The 15,300-nt window shown below is 38.4% G+C and overlaps 1 protein-coding gene and 1 pseudogene across 4 annotated transcripts in view; both read left to right on the top strand.

Annotated features, from left to right (window-relative positions):
• The window catches only part of Cntn1 (contactin 1), a 267,254-nt gene that overhangs the window by 211,278 nt on the left and 40,676 nt on the right, over window positions 1–15,300 (top strand). For all 4 annotated transcript variants that reach the window (XM_005067129.3, XM_040753939.1, XM_005067128.3 and 1 more), the window contains exons 16-19: window positions 698–856; window positions 4,813–4,962; window positions 12,659–12,729; window positions 14,427–14,661. In XM_005067129.3, coding sequence (XP_005067186.1) covers window positions 698–856; window positions 4,813–4,962; window positions 12,659–12,729; window positions 14,427–14,661 — 615 coding nt within the window. The remainder of the gene's footprint in view (window positions 1–697; window positions 857–4,812; window positions 4,963–12,658; window positions 12,730–14,426; window positions 14,662–15,300) is intronic.
• LOC121142673 lies at window positions 7,505–10,524 on the top strand (annotated as a pseudogene).

Here is a 15,300-nt window from a genome sequence, read left to right as displayed (position 1 = left end):
CAGAAATCCAAGTAAAATAGATTGAACAAATTATAATTATGGTCAATGTTATGGTATGTAGGTTGTAGTAAGATTTATTCCACCTTGGGAGACAGAATGAAGCACTGGATCAAATATTCTTCTATTCGAATTGAATATATGATTCATGCATCCAATAGACATTAACTAATGCTCAACACACTCTAATTTGTATTGACCTTGCTGAAGCCAAGTATACTTTTTTGTGTCAAATAATTTCACTTGTATGATGAATAAAGTGTTGTCTTTTATTTTGTGTATTTTAAAAGAAAAATTATTCAGGGGTACAAGCATGCATATAGTGGTCAAAGGACAACTTCGTGTGTCTGGGGGTCAGAGGAATTTGGGGAGTCAGTTCTCTTTTTCTGCCATGTGGGTCCTGGAGATTAAACTCAGGTCATAAGGCTTGGTTGCAAATGCCTTTATCTGCCATGGTTTGACCCACTGCTGTTTTTAATGGTAACATGTATTGCCTTCCTTATAAAGGGACACATGAAATAATTAAGTGCAAACACAGGATATACTATAACTTCTTAACTGTCTACGTTTGAAGGAAGAGCAACACCCAACACAAATTGCATTGTTAAGAATAAATGCAATAAGGCCCTTTGTGTATTTTCATGTGTGTTTAATTCATTCACTGAGACTCACTGATTTATCACCTACGTTTTCATCCCAGGACCCCCAGGCCCTCCAGGTGGCCTGAGAATAGAAGACATCAGAGCTACCTCTGTGGCATTGACTTGGAGCCGTGGTTCAGACAATCACAGTCCTATCTCGAAATACACTATCCAGACCAAAACCATCCTCTCAGATGACTGGAAAGATGCAAAGACAGGTAAGGTTGTGGATCTAATTAGTCTGTTCATGTTTCCACATGATTTTCTTTTTTTTTTCATTCTAAGTTTAATTTTTTTCCTCCTTCCAAGTCTTCCTAAAGGCCCCTTTCTTCAATCCCTCCCATGACCACCCCCAGTCCCAGATGAATGGTCTCATTTTCTTTTATTACTGTTGTTACATACACACATGTAAATGCATAACTATATAAATACAAGCCAATACGTCTGTTTAGTCTTACTTGTGTGTATATGATTTCAGGGCTGAACATTTGTATTGGATAACCAATTAGGAGACGCTTCCAGGTTAAAGCTAATTCTTCCACGCTCAGCAATCACTAGTCACTTATAGTTGTTTGCCCAGGAGTGGGACCCATGATGTTCCCCTTCTACATCAGCATGTCTATTAGTGCTATCGTTGTTAAGGTCATGTTTAGGCAGCCAGCTGTTAAGGTAACATGGTTGAAGTTCCCTAGTCATTTCTAGGAGACAAGATCTCGCCTGGTCCTCTAGTTATTACAATGTCTCTGCCCCTTCTTCCTTGCTATTCCCTGAGCCTTGAGTACAGCAATATTCACTGTGGCTAGGCTCGCTATGATCAATAGTTCTCTGAATTAAGACCAGTTGTACTTTTCTGTAAGAGTCCCCATTTGCTGAAAAGAGAAGTTTTTTGATTCATAGTAAGAGAAAAATTATCTGTAAGTATAAAAGCATAAAGTCATGTTTTATATGGGATAGGTTGGGAAGAGGAGTGGGGAATAAATATTATCAAAGTACATTGTATGCATGTGTGAAATTTTAATGAAAATCTATATTTAATAAAAAGCTTATGGTAGGTGATGTGACTAGCTCTAGCAAAGTCAAGTTATTAATCTTTCTTACCATCATTAAGTATTTGGGGAACTAGAAACAGTAGAAAAAGAAGGAGAGGAAGGAAGGAAGGAAGGAAGGAAGGAAGGAAGGAAGGAAGGAAGGAAGGAAGGAAGGAGAAGGGAGAGAAAGATGGAGAAGAGAATAAAGTTGGTGGAAGCAGCATTCTGCTTTTCATCCTTCCACTTCAGTTGCCTCACAGCCTTTCCTAGGCCTTCTGCATTGCATAGCTTTGAGCTGATGTGACATCTCTACAGACAGGCTGATCTCTGTTTCCTGTTCCAGCCAGATGATGCCAGGACAGGCTTGTGATGTGATAGGCCTCCTGCCTGGCTAAGGGTATCTTCCTGTACTGCTCAGATGGAGGCATGGACAAATACTCAGATGGAGGCATGGACAGACTCTTGTATCACTGGCTCCACACTTTCTGTTCCTCATCCACATGTTCTTTCTCTCCTGCTTTTGTGTCCTCGGAGACTGTTGACAGAGGATGCTCTGGGCCATCAGCCTTCATCCTTGTAGGGTGTTTTAGAATGCTAGAATGCAGTTAGCACTTTTTTTTATTTGCGTAAAAGTAAGTGTGTGTGTATGTGTGTGTGTTTGTGTGTGTATGTTTTAAATACATTTCTTAATCATTCAGAAGCCGGATTTCACGCATTATTTTCTGTGTGTGTATGTGGTATGTGACCGTATGTAAAGATATATGTGCAAATACACACATGTGGAGACCAGAGTCATCAAAGGTGTCATTCTTCTGAAGAATTCACTTGTTTGTTGTGATAGGCTTTCACTGTGACCCAAGTCTACTGATTATTCTAGGGCGACTGTTCCTCTACTTCCGTACATGCCTCTCTCCATCTCCCTAGATCTTGGAATCCAAGTACATGCTAGCACACCTGGCTTTGTATGTAAATGCTGGAGATCAAACTCAGGTCCTCATGTTACACACTAGGCATTTCACAACTGAGCTATCTGCCTGTCTGGATGCTATTTAGTTGGTGCCCACTTCCTGTTTACTTCTGGAGAAGGTTATACACACCTCTGAGCCACCGCTTCCTATCGGAGTCTGCCTTCTCATGGTAGAAGGTTCAGAGTTGTATGATCATCTTCCTACCCTTTCTCCACACTAATTTTCATAGCAAATGTCCAAGTCCATATTTGGAATCCAACTTTTACCACCAAGAAACTCCAGTTGACCTTTTGTGACCTATCGCCTCTACTCCTCCTAATATCCTTGGAAGTCAAGTAAGATTTCTCTAAAACTGTGCAAACACGTGAAAAGCCAGGGAACACTCACAGTAGAGACATCGGCAGACTTGGGTCCCAGTGAAATTCAGGTCCTCATGCATACTCCAAGCACGTTGTCAGGTGAGCTATCTTCCCAGCTCTCCTCTTCCAGTTTCTTGCAGAAACAAGAAACATCGCCCACGTTCCTTGCCTGAGACTGTATCACTTCTTTATCTACCTCCATGGTCATGTTGCCTCCTTCTCTCTGTGAGGTCTCTCCTCTGTCTTTTACAAAGACACCTGTCATTGCACTTAGGGGTCACAGATAGTTAATGGTCTTACATAAAAAAGTCTCTAGCTTAATTTGAGTCTCTTGTTGAAATTCTCTTCCTAAGGGCCTAGGTCCTGCCCTAGATGTAATGACAGACTCTGCAGATCCCCCCATGGAGGGCCTCACCCTCCATGGGGAATGGTGTGGGGATTGCGGGGGGGGGGGGGGGCTGGAGGACCTGGTGGAGGGACAACGGAGGAGGGGTAGGAGAGGGAGCTGGGATTGACATGTGAAGCATGCATGTTTCTAATTTAAATAAAAACATATATTGAGAAAAAAATTCTTTTCCCGAGACCCCACTGTTCATATTAGGTAACACACAGGTTCTGAATTTAGACATGGACATATTCTTGGCTGTCTTATCATTTAATATGAATAAACCTTCTCTCCATGGCCAATTCAAAGTTGATGAAAAGAGTGACATAGGAAAGAGGAGCCATCTTAATCAGAACCATACCAATCACTTGTTCCCCTTTCCTTGATGAAGCGCTTTTATTGCTCCAGACCTTTATCCATTATATAGAGTGAAAGTCTTTCTGTAGTGAACTTAAGCACATAGGCTGATTTTATGTGAGAGAAAAACCATGCAGAATAAAACAGAGAGAAGGGGAAGGCAAGTTTTTAATCAGACACTCAAAAATGCATGTTCAGTCTTTCAAACAAAGCTGTGGCAAGATGACAGGATGGTTGATGAAACTAGTATTCAAAAGAAAAAGATTTTGATGGGGCAAAGCCTGAGCTAGCCCTGCAAGATAGTACAAAAGTGAAAACTGGACACCAAACACTCCCTCCTCAAAGCCTATGTGTTTATGATCTGCATAAACAGATCACAGTTCCCCAAATCCTATCACAATAAGTCACAGGCTTCTAAAAGAACAAATTTTCCAACTAGTGTACAGCTATTTACATGCACTTGTGTGTAGGCTAATTATTAAAAACACATAGATATAGAACTGCCTTGGTTATGTGTTTTTGTCATATCTCAATTAAATAAGCAAGCTAAGGTAATATCTTAATGATGAGTTATAATCTCCCTTGAATAGCCTGAATGCTGAGAACTAATTATAGCACCCATAAGCTTAGCTGCAGATGGTGTAAGTCTATAACACTTACAAGCAATATTATTCACAGTGTCATTTTTAATTTGAGCAGAAAATAATTTGCTGCCTATGGAACACAATAGTGGAAGTTCACCTAATTTTTGCCCTAGAAAACCATCCTAGCTTCTGCTCCAAGAGAATGGCTCTTTTCTACTCAAGGGGTAGCCCAGGGATTAGCCACAAGGCTAAAACTGGGTGGTTGACAGAGGTTCAAGTTTTCAGCCCCCCACATCAGTGTTTCTAGATAGGCAAGTTGCACACACATGCGTCACTTTTTGTAGTTTTGTAGTGATCTTTTTGTTCACTCTCTTCAACTCAGCATCTGTCATTGATAAATGCTTTTATGCCAACCCATTATATATGTTCCGTCTCTAGACCCAAAAATTATTTAGTCAACTACTAATCTCTATTTTATGCTGATTTTATTTAGATCCCCCAATCATTGAAGGAAACATGGAAGCAGCAAAAGCAGTGGATTTGATCCCATGGATGGAGTATGAATTTCGAGTGGTAGCAACCAATACTTTAGGTACAGGAGAACCCAGCATACCCTCAAACAGGATCAAAACAGATGGTGCTGGTATGTGCAAGAACCTTTGTAAACTTCATAAAGTTATAATACAAATACCGCTTTAATAATACTGGAGTGCATTTGCAAGTATTCTCTGTAATCAGTGGTTCATCTACAAAAGTAACTATAGCCCAAAACAATAAAATAACTACTAAACTATTAATTAATTGTATAACAGTCTATAATTTCTGTATTTTCTCAGCATATACCAGAAATTATTCAAATGAAGTTTTTAAGTAGAATATATATCTTAGCCAGAAGACCCTGGGTTAAGGGCACAACGACTTGGAAGCTTCATCGCTTTGGCATAGCACAGAAACATTTACAGCTGAATGCCCATGTGACTCGCACATATGGGCAGGGTTAGAGAGCCAAAAAGGTCTGGAGACAAAGAAGATTGTAGAAGTTTGTGGGATTATGGCACCGAGGAGTCACAACATCCAGGATATTTTCTCTTAACTTCAGGTGTCATTCTAACCAGGTTCTCAGAGCAGCTAAACCAATTCTGATATACGTTTTTATGCTCAATACCAATTCTGCTTAAATACCCTTTATTTTAATAAATAACCCACTATTTCTTTACCCCATGTTCCCAAGATAAAATGTTGTTCTGATTCTAATGATATTTCTTTTTATTAATCCCTGTCTGTCAAAAAAAGAAAGAAATTTTTTTTCAGCTGAGTTCATTTATTTTAAATTTCTTGCCAAAAATTCAGGGCTTTATTTGAGTTAAATATTTTAAAAAGATGACTGACAGTCATTAAAATTCTGTTGTGGTCTGTTAATGTCACTTGCTCATATTTTTGGCTGCCCCAGTTTCTTGACCCGGTTTCCAAATAGAACTGAAAGTTTTACTATCATAGGGATGGCTAGCATGAACTACCTTATAGAGTTCATGTGGTTTTATGCAGCTTCTCAAATTAGCTTAGTAGTGACAATAGGAAGAAAATATCATTAAAATCCCTGGTTTGTTTCTGAGGGTCCTCCCAATGCTTATTAATTGATAGGAGAGTTTCAGATAGTTGATTTAAGTCAAGGACCATACTTGTAAATTCCAAGGTCCAAATTCAGATGTCTCTTCCAGTTCACTAGGCTATCTCTTCAAGACAGCTTTTCAAACAGGACTCTGAAGACTCATCTACGTTATGAAATTGGATTAGAATCCTAAGTGAAAGCTTTAATTTCTTCCTTAAATATGAAGGCAGATATCATCAGAATTTTTTGTTTTAGTATATTTCCCTACAAAATGACTTGGGATATTCTGTTTTCTCTACATCACAGAAATTTCATTATGAGGAAGACGTAATCTAGGTTGACACAAACATCACATAGCCAGGTCTTGGGTTTGTTTATTTATTGCTTTCTCAGATGTCACCTCTGTTGCAATGGTGGCTTCTGTGTGATGATTTACCCTTTCTTTAAAAACAAAGAAAAACAAATGGAGTGTGACGTGACTGGTGGTTTTGACCACAGAATTCCATATCAAGAAATCAAACTTGATTTGTTTGAACAAGCTTTCATTTCAGAATAAAATTTCAGGAAAACCCCAAGTGTTTAAGTTGGGTTAGGTAAATATTCCATTTGTAACATCATACCTGTCTCAAGTTTAGGCTACTTTTTCCTCATTGAGTTGAATTAATTTTCTATGGTGTGAACAGTGTCTTTTTTGAACACCACTTTTATTAGTGAATATTGTCCACAGAGTAAAAGAAAATCTTTGGCATTGCTCATCCACAGGACTTCCCTTTTTGCTATAAATGACATTTTTACTTTTTAATCTCAAATAATGTTGTTTAAAAGGGCTCACTACCTAGATATAATTACTATGAGGTCTATCTTAAATAGTTTTTATATCTCATAGTAGAAGTGATGCTTTTTTAAATATCAGAAATAGTAAGTTTATTATATATTTCAATCTATAAAATTATATTTAATGCCACATCTAAGAGTCATGTATTTAGTACTTCAACTATGCACAACTAGAGTTTGCTATCTTATTGTCCTATCCCTACACACCAGGAAAAGCCATTTCAAGGACACATGGGACCTAAATTTGTAAGAAAGGTGTTAGTTCCAACCAATTTCTTTTCTAAAACAACTTTTAAAAGTCTTCCCCTTAACTGTTTTCACTTGTGATATTTTATTAAGGAATTAATTATTTCTGATATTCTTATTACTTCCTATAAATGCCATCAGAACCCAACAGAGAACACAGCAATGACATTATCTCATTCCCAGTCCAAGAGCCTGTCCAGGAACAATGTTTGCTCTGCCTCCCTTAGTTTGTAAAAAAAAAAAAAGTAAATCCCAGCTCTCCACAACACATACCACTCCAGCACCAGAAGATAATTTACAGTCTTTCCTTGACCTGCTTTAATGGTTGCCATAGTTCCCTATGTGTTCTCAGATATACTGCTTGCTCTATAGTTGCATTGCTTCACCTAATTCTTATAATAATATTGCCAAATCAGTACTATTACTGCTGATATTCTCTTCAATAAGGCATTCTTATATAGCCTCTCAAGTCTTATGGTTATAGGCATGTGTCACCATGCCTGTGTCATCCTTCCAGATTTTGCAAATGAGTAAGTTAAGCTTATATCTGACCAGTGTGACTCAGTACACAGCACTCTTTAGATTCAGCTAAGTATATTATAAGATGGCTATTTTCATGTTTATAATTTAAGAAATAATATTTTGTTTAAAAATGATAATAAACGTATCCCATTTGCTGGGTATCATCCCAGGACACATCCCTACATCAAAATCTCTACAAGTGAAGAAAGATTAATTTTGGCAGCTTTTGTACTTATTTGCTAGTTCAAATCAATTTAATGAAGAAAAATAACATCTCCATCAAGAAAGACATGTAAAGTGTAGTTCTTTAGTTTTATACCCAATGAAACTATTCTACTCTTATATTTCCATTTTTTCTGTTTAATTTATTTTTGTTTTCTATCTTTCTCTTTTAAATAGAAGGGAAAACATTAGTAACATTAGTAGTATTTTGAGAAAATTTATTGTCACTATTTTGTTTCTGTGAAAACAAGTTTAACAAATGCACTAGAATGTTTCTTTCATTTTCAAAAACAGATAAAAGAACACTAGAAATGCTTAATCCTTTCACTTCTTTTAAATAACAAAAAGCATAATTGTATTGAGATATCCAAAAAACATTTTATGTGCCTTATGATCTCTGCTTATAACCTTCATATCTACCAAACTAAATGTCCTCACCTGACCTGAATTACTCTTTTATTGTAAGTCCACTGAGGGAGTCATAGGGTTATTTATATTTAAATATTAAATAAACGTGTGGTCTTGCTGCATGAGACATCTTTTATTCCAAATCTGTTTTCATCCTCCAATAGAAAAGTGTCTATTTAAAATGGAACCATGTCAGGAGACTTTGTAGTGTGCTGTACCACCAAGGCAGTGTCGCAGGAGCTACAAACACCATACTGTTCATGTGACTGTATGATTGGCCCTTCAAAATTGTGCATTAATGATATAATTATACTATAATCTCAAAAGTAAAAGAAACTACTAAAATACAATCTATTCATTGAAAATAGAAGATTAAATGTCACGTAAAATCATGATCAATCTCTTAATTTTTTAAAAAACATAATGAAATTTTGATGTAATTTGAAATTTTGATGTTTAACATTTTATGATAAAGCACCAATTAACCAAAAATAACTTATCAGCATATTTTGTATCAAAGCCAATATTTAGAAAATACATGATCTTTACATTCAGAATTTCTAATATGCCAGTTTTTATATTGTCAAATAAAGTCCAAAGAGTTACTTACCAAAAATTATTGGAATGAGAGAAGGAGATCAGCGATGATGAGGCAGAGGGAGAAAAGGGTGAGAAAGAGGAAGAAGATAAGAATGATGAGGAGAAGCCAAAGATTGAAGATGTGGGATCAGGTAAGGAGGATGACAGTGGCAAAGATAAGAAAAAGAAAACAAAGAAGATTAAGGAGAAATACATTGACCAGGAAGAGTTGAATAAGACTAGGCCCATTTGGACCAGAAACCCTGATGACATCACTCAAGAGGAATATGGTGAATTCTATAAGAGCCTCACCAATGATTGGGAAGACCACTTGGCAGTCAAGCATTTCTCTGTAGAAGGTCAATTGGAATTCAGAGCTTTGCTCTTCATTCCTCGGCGAGCTCCCTTTGACCTTTTTGAGAACAAGAAAAAGAAGAACAACATCAAACTGTATGTGCATCGTGTCTTCATCTTGGACAGCTGTGATGAACTGATATCTGAGTACCTCAACTTTATCTGTGGCGTGGTTGACCCTGAAGACCTGCCCCTGAACATCTCCCGAGAAATGCTCCAGCAGAGCAAAATCCTGAAAGTCATCTGCAAAAACATTGTGACGAAGTGCCTTGAGCTCTTCTCTGACCTGGCTGAAGACATTGAGAACTACAAAAAAAATTCTATGAGGCCTTCTCCAAGAACTTAAAGCTTGGAATCCATGAAGACTCCACTAACTGTCGGCGCCTCTCTGAGCTGCGCTATCACACCTCTCAGTCTGGAGATGAGATGACTTCCCTGTCAGAGTACATGTCTCACATGAAGGAGACACAGAAGTTCATCTATTATATCACTGGTGAGAGCAAAGAGCAGGCAGCCAACTCTGCCTTTGTGGAGCATGTATGGAAGCGAGGCTTTGAAGTGGTGAACATGACTGAACCTATTGATGAGTATTGTGTGCAGCAGCTCAAGGAGTTTGATGGAAAGAGCCTGGTCTCAGTGACTAAGGAAGGCCTGGAGCTACCAGAAGATGAAGAAGAGAAGAAGAAAATGGAGGAGAGCAAGGCAAAATTTGAGAATCTCTGCAAACTCATGAAGGAGATCTTGGATAAGAAGGTTGAGAGGGTGACAATCTCCAATAGTTTTGTGTCTTCACCCTGCTGCATTGTGACAAGCACCTATGGCTACACAGCCAACATGGAGCAGATCATAAAGGTCCTAGCACTCAGAGACAACTCTACAATGGGCTACATGATGGCCGAAAAGCACCTCGAGATCAACCCTGACCACCCCATCATTGAGACCCTGAGGCAGAAGGCTGAGGTAGACAATGACAAGCTGTCAAGGACCTGGTGGTGCTGCTGTTTGAGACTGTTCTGTTCTCCTCTGGATTCTCACTCGAGCATCCCCAAACCCTCTCCAACTTCATCTACCACATGATCAAACTAGGCCTGGGTATTGACGAAGATGAGGTTACAGCAGAGGAGCCCAGTGCTGCTGTCCCTGATGAAATCCCCCACTGGAGAGTGATAAGGATACCTCCTGCATGAAGTAGATTAGAGATCCCCTGGGAAGACCATGTCCTCTGTACAGTTTCCCTGTGGCCCCTCCCAGAAGCCTTGGCTGGCCCTGACCTACCTGGCCCTTTGCTCATGCTAGAGGATTTCTTTTATCCTGTCCTTGTGCCTTAAGGCAAGAAAACCCCCTCCCACAGAACAGCAGGGTTGGGTATTGTGTATTGTGGTTCTTTTGTTTGTTTATTTTGTTCTGAAATTAAAAGTATGCGAAAATAAAGACAACACAGTTTCATACAAAAAAAGAACTAAAGTACATAGGGAAAATTGGAAACATTAAATTCTTTCATTGGAAAGAATAATCATGATATTGAGTTGTTTTAGGTCTATAAGTTAAAACATGACAGCTCTTTTGCAAATAGAAATAAATTACTCTGTATCTAAAATTCTGGCAAAGGCATGCTTTAAAACATTTTGGTTCACAATTATAAATTTTGTTTATTCTCTATTAATAGTTTATCATTTTTAAATGTTAGTTCATGTTTGTTTTGATAATTATGACTTAAAGAACACCAGGTTCGTTCCCTGGTAAGTGCATGGAGCCTGAAGCAAAATGTGCCTACTAATGTTTACCAAGATTTACTTCCCTGAGACTGAGCATTCTGTGGGAAGACTTCCTCCTTGAGCAGAGCTGAGCATAGAATGCCAACTGCTGTGTTCTCTGACTCAATTTAGATTCATTCTATGTCAATTCCCTTTGTGAAAAATTGCTTCTATCCTAATGAAGCTAAAAATAATCAATAATATTTGCAAAACAGCACAATATTCTATCAAAACACACAGTTCTTAGCCCTGTTTTCTTATTTTGAGTTTAACAGCATGAGCAGAATGGACTATCTTTGAAAAGAAAATGACTCTTGAATTCCTTACTTGAAGCATGCTAGAGAGTATTTAATTTGTGACAAAATAGAAGATGTTTACTCTAAAAGAGGCAGTCTATTTTTAACTGTTACAATTTAAAAGGTTTAAATTGGTTATATTGAAAAGCATTACAAGGAAATGACTTAGCAAATACACTTGCCCTAAGAAGAGGAATAGTTGGTTCTCTACATTTCATAACAGTTTATTTAAGTTTACTTTGAAATTATTTCCCCATGATCCCTCTACTTGTATTTAGAGTAACAATATTTGATTTATTGATTTTAATAAGAGATGCTTTCTAGTTTTTCCAAAGGAAAATGGGTTCTAAATTTACAATATTAGTTATGGGGATAAAAGCATTTACAGATTTGCAGTTGTTTCTACAGCCTGGCCTGCTGTATGTATGTATATATGTATATGTGTGCGTGGTGTGTGTATTTATGTATGCATGCATGTGTATATGTATATATACTTGTTTATGGGGGGTATTCACCTCTGAACACCCTTGTGTGACCAATTCCATCCTCTAGTATATAAAGTGTTGAGAGTTGAATAGTAAATTAGTCCCTTGGGTTTCATATTAATCTCTTCATGTGGAAAGGAGATTGCATAGCTTTATAGACAGTAGGAGGAAGATGTATTTTTGTTTTGATGATGCTGAAGTACATATCTCATCAAGGAATTTATATGGCTGACGTGGAAGTTTTAAAATGTTTCATTGATTCAATGCTGTTTGTTAGACTGATGTCCCCTGAGTGTTACCTTCCTAGGTACATTTTGAAATGAATGTGTGAAGAGCTTTAGTTCTGGAAGTACTAACACTTCATCTCCTTAGGGTGTGAACAGATTTTGGGTGACAGCTTACATGGAGCCAATGCATTTGTGGAGCATTGAGCTTGGCCCACATGGCTGGGAGTGCAGGGACAGGCATGTCTAGTTAGAAGCCAAGTCCATGTATTCAGAAGAAGCAGTGCCTACACTAAAGGGATTGCAAGGAGAGACAAAGACCAAAATTAGACACTGGGCTCTGCAGATAAAGGCAATGCAACTTTTAAAAGAGTGAGAAAGAGTGACTTATGGGGCTAAAAGAGGAAATATGGTGAATTGCTAAAAATTGATTATGGGGTCAAGTACAAACCAGCTGAGTGTGAGTTCCTCCATGCACATCTGTCTGCGAGTTCTTCCATGTAGAACTGTGTGAGTGCCTCCGTTTCCATCAGCGACAGGAGAGGGGTGCTAGCTGGGGCGTTAAGGAAGAGTACAAAAAGGACAGTTCTCCAGTTTAGAAACCACATAGTGCAGTCTCCAACAGACACAGAGACCCAAGAATGATGTGGAAACGTGGATATTCACCTCTGTTCGTGTGGCTGAGTGGCTCCTGCTGCAGCTGGCTTTGCTCAGTGGATGAAGGATGCATGATTTCCGTGATAAGTAAGACCTATATTAAAACATTCTCAGCTTCTATTTACTTGTTGTAAATGTACTTGTTTCAGCACCCAATGTGGCTCCCTCAGATGTAGGAGGTGGGGGTGGAAGCAACAGAGAGCTGACAATCACGTGGGCGGTAAGTATTGACAAACTCCATGGAGAAGATGGATTAGCTAGCTTTAACTGCAGACCCATTTTTATTAAACAAACAAATTGAAAATAAAAAGGAATACTCAACCCATGCAAAACAATAATCCCCCCCATAAATGCATATCAGATTTCATCTATTTCCTGTGCTTAACAAGCAGTTCCTGTGCCAGACAAGACACTGGCTACTCAGGGATATATTGCCCTAGAAAACATCCAACTATTTGATCCCACAGGGATTATGAGCATATGATGTCCACTAACCTATTATAAGTCATGTAACCTTTTGCCTGGATAGTTATATAATAAAGATTATGTTCACAAATGACATCAAATCCATTTCTAACAGAACACTGAATCTCACTCAAGCCTGACTTCAGTCACTACTGTAATCCATCTTAATCTGTTTTAGCAGTCACCCAAAGGGCTTGACACTAAGAGTCAAACATTTTGTTCAGTTTTCATGACTCAAAGGAAGATTATGTCAGACTCTAGATTTGCAGAGCAGGAGCTTCGGGGGCAGGGGAAGGTATGACAGCCAAGAATTTTTTGAGCTAGACTTCTGGCACCTGTACAGACATGCTCTGCACAACCCACTCATTCTGTATTTTTAGTATTTGACTGTTGAAGATAATAAAGAGCCACAACAAGGTATCAACAATGGCAAGAAAATTGCCAGGTTTTATCTTCATTCCTTTCATGAATTAAACCGATGTATCCAAGAAATGAATAGATAGATAGTGGAAAGTGACCTAACTCTGCTGTATGGCCATTTACATCTGATCTTCCTCAAGTGAAATGTAGGAAACATTTTTTTGCTAGTTTAGAAGTGTGTGTGTGTTAGAGTCAATAATGAATTCCAAAGTGCAAACACTTATAAAAATTAAGACCTTCACAAGTACAAATAGAAGGTATTAGAACTTCCTTTAAATCAGTGCTGTCTGTACCATCACAAACCTCCTAAGAAACCCTGAGTAATTACCAGAAGTTGAAGCATGGGTGCAGTGTTCAGTAAGCAGGTGCCCACAGCCAGCCTCTTGCACATGGGAGTGGTACAGCTCCTTCTCCCAGGCACCTGCACTCCTACTCCTCCAAAACCAAAAACTTTCTGGTGATAAGCGAGATATTCCACAATCTGTATTCATATTATGGCCTTTAAATTCTGCAGTTTAATCATTCATCCTGTATCTTTCTAGCCCTGTTCTAGGTTCTAAGAATTAAAAAGAAAGACAATTCATGAAACTCCTGTCTTTGTACAACTTATTTTGCATGGGTTGAGTGGCAGTAGATAAAGAATTTATGTGAGCGGGAAAAGGACAGAAAGTTGGGGGTGGCACATGGAACACGGCAGATTCTTTGATTGGCAGATTCCATGGGCCGAGAAAACACTGTATGGGAGGTAGTAGCTCTCCCACAGGGAGGGAAGGAAGAATTAATTGGGAGTGGATGGGGTGGGGGGTGCAGGCACCCAGGTGTTCAGAGAGCAGGAAGGACAGCACTCCAGTAATGGCATCATCTCATGGATAAATATACTGGGGTGCTCTGGCATCTTCACAACTATCACTAGTTTATGAAATAAGTAACTTTTTTTCCAAGCACATGCTTTTCTGAGTGATTGCATTCTCATAAGACCCTTCCCTGTTAAACTATATCACAAAGTTATTTGTTATTTCAATTTTTCTTTAGCCTTTGTCAAGAGAATACCATTATGGTAACAATTTTGGTTACATAGTGGCCTTTAAGCCATTCGATGGAGAAGAATGGAAGAAAGTGACAGTTACTAACCCAGATACTGGTCGCTATGTCCACAAAGACGAAACCATGACCCCTTCCACTGCATTTCAAGTAAAAGTGAAGGCATTCAACAATAAAGGAGATGGGCCCTACAGCCTCATCGCTGTCATCAACTCAGCACAAGATGGTAGGTTAATGAGGGACCTGGCTGGGGGATGAAAACTGTATTTACTAGTAGGATATGGTATGTTTTTCCTTCAGGCATTGTTATGTTAAGATCTTCTTATATTACTGTGTGCTTGGTAAGCCAGTGTTCTCTTAAGTGTCAGCCTCTCCATGTAAATAACAAAAATGTTGCTAAAAATGTTTTAAGTCATTCTCATTCGTTTTATTCTATCCTTGTAAATCAGGAAGTCGCTCTTAAAACTGTTGGCTGATGAAATCCAGTCCTAGTCTCATGATTATAATTTTGAGTCCTGAATTTTCCATACTCAGATAACTTCATGAGGTCTCTATTTTTCTGTGTGTTTTGAAAAAAATATTTTGTTATTTTGTGTATATGAATATTTTCCCTACACATAGCAGGCTTCTGGTCCCCTGGAAATGTAGTGACAGATGGTTGTGAGCCATCATGTGGGACTCAAAGCTGAGTCCTCTGGAAGGCCATGGCGTGCTCGTTATTACTGAGCCGTCTCTCCAGCCCGTGAGTCTATGTAGTTTCAAACTCCATTACAAGATCCTGAATTGGTTATTGAATACTGAATGTTAAGCCCTAAAAACATATACATACAAATAACAATAAAAAGAAAACCTCAACAGGTTATAT

This window comes from Mesocricetus auratus, unplaced genomic scaffold (assembly GCF_017639785.1).
Source record: "Mesocricetus auratus isolate SY011 unplaced genomic scaffold, BCM_Maur_2.0 Super-Scaffold_100010, whole genome shotgun sequence".
In the NCBI taxonomy this organism is placed as follows: Eukaryota; Metazoa; Chordata; class Mammalia; order Rodentia; family Cricetidae; genus Mesocricetus; species Mesocricetus auratus.
This window is presented reverse-complemented; position numbering and strand designations above follow the sequence as displayed.